Genomic DNA, 12647 nt, shown 5'->3' on the forward strand with positions numbered 1-12647 from the left:
AAAGTTTCCCTCCTGAGTGTGTGGAGGTGACTGTCCTGAGTGCTGGGGGCAGAGGGTCCCTTCCAGGTCCGACATCGGTGACCGCCTGCAGCTTCCATCAGACCCCAGCCCCTCTGTGTGGCTCTGGACAACTGCAGGCGGCTCCGAGTCCTTTACCTACACCCTTTTCTATACCCGCCTGCCTTCTCTGCCTGCCGTTGAAGTGCAAGGATGACAACTTTCCCTCATCTTGTCTTACTTTTCTGAAGAACGCACAAGCCTTGAGTGTTGTGGGTGTAGCGTTTCACTCTGGAAGGAGATGTACATGCCACCGGTCCCAGCTTCTCAGGCCTGGGTAGGCGACCCCTGGGGTGCGTGAGCGCTGGGGTAGAGGGGCTGACGCCTGCATCTTACAGTGTTGGACTCACTTGATTATTTGGTGGGAAAGCAAAGTGGTTTTACTATTGAGGTAACGTTCATATTAAAACAAACAGAGACTTTTCCTGTTTTGTAAAATGCACAGTTCTCATGAATTTTGTAGGATAAAACAGGGCATTTCAAAGCAACTTGCAGTTTGCAGAGTCTGCTCCAGGCTGAGGCCTCAGATCCCGGGGGGGTACTATTCATCTTCGCCGCTGCGAGGGATGCTTTGGTGGAAAAGTTTTAGAAGCACTTATCCGGTCTAATCCTCACATTTTATAATGAGGGAGCCCGCATCCAGAGGAAATGAATGACTGGTGCCTTCTGGGCCTCAATTTCCTTACTCGGTGCGACTCGCGAGCCCCTCCCACGTAGAGAGCCTAGTGCCAGGAACTGTAATGAAGTGAAAAAAGCAGAGTGGTATTTTAAAACATTTCAGTCCAAATGCAGGCATAAAGTGTGCAGATGTGGAGAGAACATCAAACACATGGGATAAACACTCACACAAATATCCTGCGAAGCCCAAGCTTTCATCAAGATTTCCTGTTTCTTTCCTGTATGACCCGTTGGAACAGAGAGACCATTCTAATTGTCTTTTCACAAGCCTCACTCAAGTTGGAAACAAACAACAAAGCAGGCATGCTAGGATTTCCTGAACTGTGGAGATTTTTTTTTTTTTGGCAATTCCAGCATTTCATTCTTTAATCTTATATTTTATATCTTCTCTTTTCCCTGCAAAGCCTTTAAAGGGAAATGTAGTTCAACAGATAAACAAGTGGCCAGATTCTCCAGGAAGAATAAATACTTACTGTTGAGGATGATTAGAAACACTGGCCAGCCCAGTCCTTACACGACACCACTGTTTGGAACAAAATGTTTTGGTAGCAAAGACAAGCAAGGAATTATACAAGATAAGAGCGCAACTGGGACATTTGAAGATCAGTTGAGATGTTTGAGAAACAGCATGCAGTTCCCAGTTTTTTCTCTGTAAATATTACCTAGATTTTTTAGGTGATATAACCTGAAAACATGGACCTGTTTTGAATCAGACTGTTAGTCTCCACTGGGAAAGGACACAGTGGAAAGTGAGGGTGGAGACAGGGAAGGGGGCCCCACACAGCGGGGGGGTGGCACCCGTGGGTGGGGGCAGGGCTGGGCCTCAGCTGTTGGGGGGAGAGGGCACCAGCACAGAGGTCTGTGATCTGCAGTCAGAAAGCAGGGGTGTTTTGACTGCTGAGGGCTTCCTCTGTGCGACAGGAGAGAAGACCATTTGTTGACACTGAAGGCATCACATGGACAGGGGAGCCAAGGCAGGCGGGAGATGGCAGGGCTGCTCTGACAGCAGCTGCTCACTGAAGTTTCTGTCGGGTTGGTGAGGCCTCAGGTGAGGTTAGTGACCATGGATTTGCAGGTCTCCCTAAAAATTCTTCGAAATGGATTTCTTCGTGATTTTTTAATTTCTATGTCTAGTATGCCCCTGTTTTCCTGTCTTATTGCTCACCTTATCATATTCTCTTAACAAAGCCTTTCTTTCTTGGCTTTCCTTTTTTAAGTTTGTGATCATTTTGAGCGTCATTATGATCACTGGACCCCTCGGTGGTGATGAAGACAAGTGCAGAGCCTGGTCTTTCAGACTCTTCCCTTCCATAACCACCTGATCCAGGCATGCGGCTGCACTGCGCAGCACAAACGGGTCCTCCAGGTGCCTGGAGTCCTGGCGTTCAGGCTGTGAAGTGCTGGGAGCCCAGGCTCACAGAACCACATTGGCAGTTGGTGAAAACTACCTAATGCCCCACCTCTTCTTCCCTTTTTCCCCACCTTTTCTTGGCTTGAAATTGTTATCGTCTAGGTCCATACAAATGGCACCTTTCCCTCGAGTGGGATTGAAGGGGGCAAAGATGAATGTGGTTTTTTTTCAGTGACCGTCACATGAAGATGATTTATTTTAGGGATACCTCATCTTAAAAAGGGCTTCCCCGATGGCACAGTGGCAAAGAACTCGCCTGCCAATGCAAGAGACAAAGGAGACTCAAGTTTGATCCCTGGGTTGGGAAGATCCCCTGGAGGAGGAAATGGCAATCCACTCCAGTATTCTTGCCTGGGGAATTCCATGGACAGAGGAGCCTGGTGGGCTACAGTCCTGGGGTCGCAAAGAGTCGAACACAACTGAAGCAACTGAGCGCTTTATGCACTTGAGTACAACAGAAAAACTATTCTATGATACTAGAAAAAACGTTTCCTGGGTTGTGAAACGGCTCAGTGGTGATCCCACTCTCCAGGTTCCTTCACCGTCTAAGCTCGAATCCTGTCCTTCATCACCTAATTCACGTTTACTGAGCAGCCCCTCTTTGCGAACACTGCGCAGTGCTTCGATGTGGTGGTGTGCACAGCGGCGTCTGCCGTGGTGGTGGGGAGCCCGCGGCCCCCCAGCCTGAGAACGACGTGTGAGGTGAGGCCGTGACCGCTGCTCGGAGACGCAGCAGGACACTGCGTCTGAGTGCAGGGCCCGCTACGCAAGCATGTCCTTTCATCTTTGATGTTAGATGGGTGAGGCTTTCGGATGAATGTGGAATGGTGCGTGAAGGAGAGAGGGGACTCGGGTTTTCCAGCTGAGCGACCAGGTGAACAAACGGCGGTGACAGACACTGACTCACAGAGAGGAAGTACCCGGACAGAGCTGGGGACGCAGCGACAGTTAGACGTGGGGACCAGAGGGAGGAAGTGGCAAGAACGCCCGAGAGCAGCCCGTGGGGCGGTGGGTGGGTGCAGCATCCCATGCCGTGCGCAGCTGGGCCGCAGGCAGGAGACGAGGACCTGAGTCCCCAGCCATGTAGGCGTCGCCAGACAGGAAGCTGGCTGGAGGTCGACAGCTGCCTGCTGCGGTGGCAGGAAGGTCTTCGGCCCCTTGATGAGTCCAGGCCAGCAGAAGGGGGCAGCAGCCCGAGCAGTGCAGGGGACGGAACGGGAGCAGACCCTCTGCCGTCCAGCATCAGGTGTGGTGGTGGCGGCGGAGGCTTGGGGGACGGCTGCCCCTCCTGCTGCAAGCCCCGGCGGCGGTTGAGCCAGGTCAGGGAAACATTGTGCTCAGGACGCTCTCCAGGCTCCGGGCTCTCACGTTTGCGTCCACTTGACCCGAGAGCGGAGACGGTTGTGTTGCAGGGCAGCTCTCCCCAGGGCTCCCAGCTGGCAACTCCTCTTCCTCCTTCTGGAGCCAGAGAACAGAGAGGGCGTTCCTTCCCACCTCCTGCAGCTGCAACTCATCTCACACCAAAGCAGAATGCGGTTTTGTCATCTGGTTACTTTGAGCTCATTTCAGCTAATATTTTGCACCGTAATTCCTCCTTTTTTATATGTTGGGTGCATTCTGTCATGTCTATAACTTCCTTTTCTGGCTTTAGGATTTTTGACTTGAAGGTATATTACTGGGACAGTTGATCTTCTATGTATTGTGTACTGAGAAGTGATGACTTGCTCCATCCCATTTGTATTTTAAAATAAGATTAATTAACAGGTTAATAATGTAAGATTACTAACAGGTCTTCAGGTAGTATTGGAGAAGAAAATGGCAACCCACTCCAGTATTCTTGCCCGGGATACCCCATGGACAGAGGAGCCTGGCGGGCTGCAATCCATGGGGTCACAGAGAGTTGGACACGAATGAGTGACTGAACAATAACAGGCAGCGTTTGCTCACACTGAGCTTGCTATAGAACAGTTCCGGGAACTTAGGGTTCATATTCGAGACCCTCAGAGACTCGGCCGTCCAGCCCGCCCAGCCCGGTCTCTCGGGCCTGGCGTGCGCTCCTGCCCCAGGCACTTGTGTGGAGCCTCCGGTGGAGGGAGGAGGCCGTGGTCAGACTGTGGCAGGATCCAGTCCGAGGGCAAGGTCCGTGCCTGCAGCGGCCTCAGAATCCCGGCCGGAGTGTGCTGGGGTGCGTCATGGGTGGAGCACGACCCTTCTTGGTCTCCTGTTTGAAGATTCCTTATGAGTCAACCTTGCAGTTTCTGTGCAACACAGCCGTTTCCTCTCCCAGACCCGGCCCCCCGCTGTTGAGTCCAGGATCACAAAGGACTGGCTACCAGATGACTCGCCAGTGTGCTTTCCTGCCCGGCCAGCTCCAGGCGCATCACTCTGAGCACTGAGGTCTTTAGTGATGGGCCTCCTCCCCCCGGAGCACTGACATGGAGACCTTGCTGAGACTTGTTCCCCCTGCGGATGTTGTCTGCTGTCCCGTCCTCCACACAGTCCCTGCGTGCCACCTCCCGGTCACCGTAAGCTCCGTTACACACGACTGTGGTCACCTAGACGTGTGCAGTGGCTCCAGGTGAAGGGACACGCTGCTTCAGTTTGCTGTTGAGACGTGCCCACATGCAAAGGACATGTGTCTACACTTAGGGGCTGGGCTGAATTTTATCACAATCCACCTTGATGATGGCATTGAACATGGTTATGAATATTATCCTTAAGATGTTCCTGAAACACTAGGGTTTTTGTCCTGGACTCTACTGTTAATCTGGGGAGGACCCCCTTGCCTGAAATTGATGACAGTGAGGAAACCAAAGGGCTTGTGACATCTAGAAGTTGGTCAGGCAGCACTGGATCGGGCAGTCAGGACTGAGCTATTTCACTTGCAAAGGCTCTGCGACCTTGAGGCTTCACTAACCAGCCTCACTGAGCAGCAGGCCCTGACACAAGAGCAAACTGTTTGAATAGTTTAGTTTATGAACAGCTATCTTTAGGCTTCAGATGCCATTATCACTCTTTCATCTGTGCCTGGTTTTGAAAATGAATGAACTGAAATGTGAACATGAGCAGGATCCCTGCCCACCTGTTGGAACTCCTCAGATAACGCAGCGTTTCTGTGCAAGGGCAGTGATCATCGAGCCTGGAGCGCGGCTGCACCAGTGCTAGTGACCTCTCAGCCAGTCCCGGTCTCATGTCTTTTCTTGGGGGAAAACTTCTGTAGTTCTTCTGCCTTAATTGTACGTCTATCAGTTACTTTTCCTTAGAGTATCGTAAAATATTTTGCTTTCTATCAATTTTAAATCACACCCATTCTCTTCATTTTTTTTTGAGACTTTTGAGAATCAGATCTGAGTAGAACATTTTAGCTCCTTCTATTTCCTTGTTACATGTTTAAATCTTCTAAAATATATAATTTCATTATTATAATGCTTGATAGTATAATACTGAGCAGGAATAATAATGTGTCCAAGACTATTCTAAAAATATCCCAACTCAATAATTCATATACTTGGCTGCCTGAAAATGATGCAGTAATGTCAATAAAATTTTAAATTCTCTTTTTTGTTGGGATTAACATTGTAATTGCGTGACTCACAGAGTCAACCATGCACATTTATTTTAAATAATCACAGAAAACTGTTCCACTTGGCATAGTATATAAGGAGAACACTTATATTTTTGTTTATTGCCTATAATGGAATAATGTGAAAGAAAAATCTGTCATTTTAAAAAGACATAAATTCGCTAGAATGCATCTGTGTTCTTAGGTGCAAAATAAAAATTTCCATATTATTTTATATGCTATCTTATTCGATATGTGTGTGTATTCGAGAATTAGGACACTTTCTTCTAAATAGTAGAAAAAATGAATGAGTGGTCAGGAATTGATTGTTGATTTTCCCACTCTCAAAGAAAATCACAATAACCAAACCGTTTTGAAACCTACATTTAAAAGCACTTTTAATCTGCGTTTTGTTTCTTAATTTGCAGTTAGAGGGCAAGAGTGGTAAATCTCCAGAGAAAACAGCTCCTGAAGGGTGGTGCAGGCTGCACGCCTGGAGAAATGAATGCTATAGCTTTAAGATAAGGTGGTCTGGTGACTCAGTGCACGAGACTAGATCGATTTGGAGCAGGCTCCTACTGTTAGCTTTTTTGAAGATGGATTCTCACGCCGAATATAACGCCACATATTCTCGATAACAGCAGTTATTCCCCCTGAAATCCACCAAAACTGAAGAAAAATCCAAGTGACTGTTCCGTGCAGCTGTGTGGCCTGGAGTTCACTGGGGAGGCTGGCGTCCTGCAGTCCCCATTCAGCACCTGCTTCAAAGGCAGCCTGGCCGGCTATAGTGTGCGGGCCAGGTAGGGTGCCATTGTGTGCGGCCTGGAGGATTAGTATCAAAGCTGCGGCGACCAGGCCCTCGGTCTCCGGCTGCCACTCAGTCTAGCGGGGCGCGGCTCAGACCGGCCAAGGTCACCGTCTCCAGCGTGGAGTGGACTGGGAAAGCACCCTGAGAATGGCGTGCTTTTTATGAAATCATGGCGCGGGCTGGCGGCGCAGCAGGTGCCCCCTGGAGCACACCACATCTGTTTGTGTTGGTGTCCCGTGGCTGACAACGAGATAATAGAGCTTTGAGATTTATCATTTTATTTTAAGAAAGACAACTGTATATACAATAATCCAGATGCGTATTTAGCTTCGATCTTTTATTTGAAAACCATAAAGAAAACAGACCGATTTAATTGCTGCTTTTTACATGTATGTATTTAAGCAAAAAAGCAAAGCGTACTGACTATTAACCATTTACAACCGTTGCTGGTCAGTGATACCCAAATTCTTGGGGAGGAGATACCTAGCATTCGACATAATTTTTTTTTTCAATATTCAGGCATTTGTGTCAACAGATTGCAGAAGGATTTGCTGAATATTCCCAACCGTCTTGAATATTGGGAGATTTAGATAAAATCCACCCCCACACCCAATGAGAGTATTTTAAGGGTGAGGTAATGATGACGCAAAAAATAAAATTTTCAACTTGGGCAAATTAGAGAAAAATTAAGCTGTCCATGAGTTGTCATGACGACAAGGATGTTCTGTTGATGAACTGTCCTCATTGTCCAATCAGATAGTAGAGCTGAAGCTGGAGCATGAACAGGAGAAGACGCACCTATTACAGCAGCATAACGCGGAGAAGGAGAGCCTAGTCCGAGACCACGAACGGGAAGTCGGAAATCTGGAGAATCAGCTCCGCGCTGCCAATATGGAGCACGAAAATCAAATCCAAGAGTTCAAGAAACGAGACTCACAGGTAATTACCAATGATATTTGATAAAACGGGTATCCATTTTAAACAGTCATCAGCGTTTCATGTTTTCTTATTATTCTTGTTGGTGCACGCTATTTGATCATTTGCAAAACTGACATATAAATGTGATTTTTTGTTGTTTTCTCCCTACCCCCCTTTTTGGGGGGATGAATAAGGCTTTAACTACAGAAACCACAGGTAGCCAGATTAAAAATCCCATGGCGTGCTATAACTTGGCCCCTTTTTTATAATCTTGTCTCAGTTCCTTTCATGATGGATTTTTTTTTAAGGTATCTGCCCCTTACCCCTCCCCTCAGCCTTAGCAAATCCCTAGGAAATGTTATCAGCCTCACTCCTTGCTTTTTGTTTTAATCTCTGTAGGTAATCAAGCAGCTGTTTTAATATTTGCTTTTCCTTCCTAGTGTTGCTTTTTTCCTTTAGACTCTATATTTGATTAGATTACTGAGATGATAATTGATAAAAATGCCTCCAGAGAAGGGCTGTTTCCCACCAGGTCTGTCGCTTTCTCCTACATGCGCATACACACGCCTCCCAGCCTCATCTCTGTAGTCCCTGTTGGAAGCCATTTGGCAGAATAACCCCCAGCTGTGGTAGCATTTGACTCTTCAAACTTATGGATGAAATGTGCACTGTCAGCATGGAAAATTATCTTTATAAATTTCAGATGAAAAAAAAATCTTATTGGGTGTGTTTCTTTGTGGTAGGACACACTGTTTAGGGTATATATAATCAAAGGCCTTTAGTGTGTCCTCTTGGGGAGGTCGCTGTGAAATTTCATTAAAGAAAAATTGAAGAGCAATTGGTAACAATAAAAAGATAATTTTCTCTTCTAACAAGACCATATCATCCACAAGGTCTAAATACCCCTTTCTCATTGAAATCTCACCATATCATACACACCCCTCACAAGCTTCTCCTCAGATACATTCCTCCCCAAATAATATAATTTTTAAGCAAATGAGATAGACCTATTTGTTATAAGATGTGTTTAAACAATTTTATAATTATCTGAATGTACAAATTCTACTGATTAAGTAAGGTGTTGGATCTCGAGTCAGGGCGGGAGGCAGGAGGCAAAGAATAGGAGTTGTTGGTCGCTTTCATTTGACCTTGAGTTGTCTTTTACTTTCGGATAACGATGGAGGCAATATGAATATACTCGGCACAGACTTTTTTTTTTTTTTGGTCAATAATATGGATTTCTAGGAAAATTAGGTGAATTTGTTTTGTGGGCTTTGTTAACTAAGAGGTAGTCATTGTAGCAGCCATGGGACCAGCATAGGCAGGTGGTTCCTGTGAAATCAACGTGTGCTGTGTTTCTGCACCGACTTCATTAGAGCCTTCATAAGGCACATGCTGGTCTTTTGAGGGTCGGTCATGCAGTTTATTAAGGATGTTTTCACACTTACAGTCTCCTTCGAAGATGAGTGAAGCCTTACTATTGTCTCTTTGAGAAGGTATTTGATTTCTGAGCCAGTGTAGGGTCTGTTTGCATGGTAGAATAATTGATACACTGAAAAACATTAATTTATCCAACTTCTAACTATTTTCGTGGTGTTTTAGAAAGCCGACACAAACAGGCCAAATTTAGAGGGAATCTTTGTGGTTTTGCGTGTGTCGTGTCTACCATGTGTAGGGTGCGGTTCATTCAATGACAACAAAAGGGAGATTTTGGAATCGTTAGATATACAATTAAGCCATGGGGAGAGTATAATAATGTCATCAATTGAATTTCTTCTAATTGAAGTACTAATCTGACCTCCTCAAACACTGTAACATATGACTGTATTTCTCACATTTTCTGTCTTTCTTGGAATAATTGGAATTGCTGTCCCAGGAATGCGAGGGAGCAATGGAAACTTAGGCTAAATGCATTCTGGATCAAAATGAAAAATGATTTTCTGCAGAAGCTATACTAAATTGTTTTTAGCGAACATATTTTTAAAAAAGCTCTTGTCAATAAGTTATATTTTAAAAAATCTAATCACATATACCAAAATGCTAACAACTTGTATTCATTTTTGGCTATTTATTGGGGCTATTAATTCAGTTTCCTCAGGTAAGTCCTAAATTTTCCAACTATATCTTTTCATGATTGTGGTCTAAATAATCTAATGTATAATACCTTTTAGGTTCTGAATTACATTTCAAAAAAAGCCCAAAGTGACATATGTTTTTAAGAAATAGCAGATGCCTTTTAAAAATGGCCGCTTAGTGGTTTGATGCGGGAGCCGCAGGCCTGCTGTAGACGGCGGCTGTGCGGTGTTCTGTCTGAGGCTGGGGAGGCGCTGGATGCTCGGTTCAGGTCGGCAGCTGTGGAGGCCATTTTGTAAAAAGGACCAGTGGGAACCTTGACCGAGAGAGCTCCAGGGGATTATCTGTTTGGGGCATGCGGCTTTGTCGGCTGCTTTTCATCCATCAGATTCTTGAGTGCAGGCAATGTGTTAAAAAATCCACTTTTGGCTCCTTTTGACCATGTAATACGTTGTGTACTAATAAGAAAACCAGTGTTACAAAGTACAGACATCTGCCTCGAGGTGAACCATGACAACCGGGAGCTCCTCTCAGTGAAGGTGCTGTATAGTTATTGTAAGTGTGTCGTTATTCTAGCAATTTCTGTTTTATAGAGAAACGACAAGATACAGTAATACCATTAAGGACAGTTAACCATTTCTCATTTTATTTGGTGCATTGAGCTAATTAGTCTATGCATATATTTTTTATTATAATTCCTTGGTTTTCAGTGATGGGCTAGTTTACGTTGTGATACTTATATTTGCTAAAATGCACACTGTCTTCCCCCTTCGTATAAGATGTTCAGTCTGGTATGTCCCTGAGGGACATCAGTAGATGTCAAGACATACAGAAATTCACAACCTCATTAGCAAATATTTCTCACTTGCCAGATCCCACTTATTGACGGTCCTCTGGTGAGTGATTTGCCTGATTCCATCGTATTTCTTAATATAAAGGTGATACATAGTTTTGTTGCGATCATCTTAGGAAACCTTTGTCTGATGTGGTAGTCCTCATGTAATTCTTGTTTTGCTTTTGAACTGCAGTGTAGTAAAAGAATGTCTGCAGTTTGCCCCTGGAAATTGAGGAAAAGCAGGACATAGATTCCTTGATCCCTTGGCGTGCTTTTAGTACCCGGAACCACTCAAGGATTGCTTGATCTCTGAGGTTTGCTGCCTAAGTGAACGGTATACGTGAGCCCCGCAGAGACCGTCCCAGAGTGGCTTCGTGGTCCGCCCAGGGGCTGTCACCGTCTGGGGACAGCTGCTGAGGTGCGGACATGAGAGGGGTGCGGGTGACACAGAGGCTGCTGGGTGCCACCACGTGTAGACTGCAGAGCAGTCATCATGAAACGGGTCTAGCCCGACCCTGGCATCCTGATGTCTTTCTCGACTCCCTGAACTGAGAACCGTGGTTGTAAGAGGAACAGTTTTGCGTAAAAGATGGAACATCTGGATTTTGCCGTATTGACTTAGTAAGCGGCTATGTGCTATTACTGATTCTAAAATGTGCGGGCTTTAGATCTCCTCTTCTTTCTCTCTTCTGCTTTAAAAACTTTTCCGAAAAAGATATTTATAATAGACAATTTTAACAATTATATCTTCATAATTCCTTGGTCTTCAGCGATGGGCTACTTTATGTCGTGATACTTACATTTGCTAAAATGCAGTCTTCCCCCATTGTTTAAGATGTTCAGTCTGGTATGTCCCCGAGGGTGTAACACGTTGGAAAAAGGAAAGACCTTCAGAGCAGGAGATGTCATTCATAAACGGGCTGCATGTGTGCAGTGGGTTCGGCACGGGCTGTTATTCTTCAAAGATCACTCTGAGGGTGACTTGAACAGTGCGTGTGTTGTGAGCGCTATTGTTGCACCTGTATGGGGCCTCTGGGCTTTGAGGGGGCTGGCACTTTTTCTATTGAAAACATTTGATTTTAATTTCTTTGTATTCCAAGCACTTTTAAAAAGGATTTGAGGCAGCATTTTATGATAAACACATACTTATACAGGAGAAATATAGCTGAAAATAATACTTAAGCAATGAATGATATTAACCACATCAGAAAATCCATACTTTTAAAGAACATGCTCCAGCTAAGTACAAGTTTTAGCTCAGAGCTTGCCTGGAAGCTGAAGTGAAGAGTAAAACATGATGAATCGTGCAAGCATAAGGATCTAATGTAAGAGGTCATACCAGTTCATTATTTTCTAGCTCTCAGTTCTGAGAGGAATTTAAGATACAGGGCTTAATATGAAAGGTACTGACTAGTGTAACTGATGGTGCTCTGTAGGTGTTAAAACATTTGAGAAAAAAACCCAGTGGGAAAAACATAATTAGCAGGTTTATTTTAATGTGCTAAATTTTCATTTTAATTTATGGATAATGTCATTATCTTCAACATCAAAAAACACAGCTGCTTTGAGAGATCCAATTTTGTAGATATTATGAATCATAAGAAAGCATATTTTAAGTCACAAGCTTAAAAATTTCTATACTGTCACTACATGACTATTCCAGAAACCCTTATGAAAGATCGCTAGGGTGCTAAAATTAGAAACTTGGCTGAAATTGAAAATTCTTTAAAAGTCAATGCCCTAATGTTAATTTCCAGGTGTTGCTCTCTTCCTTACATCTGATTCTCTTGTCCTCTGAATTGATACTATGGAAAACTGTAGTAAATAATAAATCAAATGGTAATTTGGTCCGGGAGCACAGGATGTTTGTACCTGCATTAAAATGGTTCACTCCCTACCTGCATAACCAAAGTCGTGTTTCATATCAGTATTTTTTCACTGATATCATCTGCTTTGTTTCGGGGTAGTAGATATTTTTATTTCTTTGGGTCAGGCTGGACTCTGGACTGGTTGCTTGGATAAATCGAATTACGTCAACCAACCCCCCCACCCCTGTAACGAGGCTGTGGCTGCTCGTGCTCCCCCGCTTCTGTGCTCCCCTCTTCTCCTCAGGGATGTTCAGTCACCTCAAGGGGGCCCAGGGCTCAGCGTGCATGCCCACACGTAGTGCTGGTCCCTGATACACGCACGGCATGTGTCGGGGTAGGGGCGGGGCACTCTGAGCTTAATCGTGTACCAAGTGTGCTCTGCTGCGGTGGACGGCATGCCCAATGCCAGGCATCAGAGGCGTTGGTGGGAAAACATT

At 45.2% G+C, this 12647-nt stretch overlaps 1 protein-coding gene across 4 annotated transcripts in view; it reads left to right on the top strand.

Annotated features, from left to right (window-relative positions):
* CEP112 (centrosomal protein 112) overlaps window positions 1-12647 on the top strand; it is a 299121-nt gene that overhangs the window by 141635 nt on the left and 144839 nt on the right. For all 4 annotated transcript variants that reach the window (XM_043443432.1, XM_043443639.1, XM_043443510.1 and 1 more), the window contains one exon: window positions 7273-7455. In XM_043443432.1, the coding sequence (XP_043299367.1) occupies window positions 7273-7455 (183 nt within the window). The remainder of the gene's footprint in view (window positions 1-7272; window positions 7456-12647) is intronic.

Source organism: Cervus canadensis, chromosome 1, assembly GCF_019320065.1.
Source record: "Cervus canadensis isolate Bull #8, Minnesota chromosome 1, ASM1932006v1, whole genome shotgun sequence".
Lineage (NCBI taxonomy): Eukaryota > Metazoa > Chordata > Mammalia > Artiodactyla > Cervidae > Cervus > Cervus canadensis.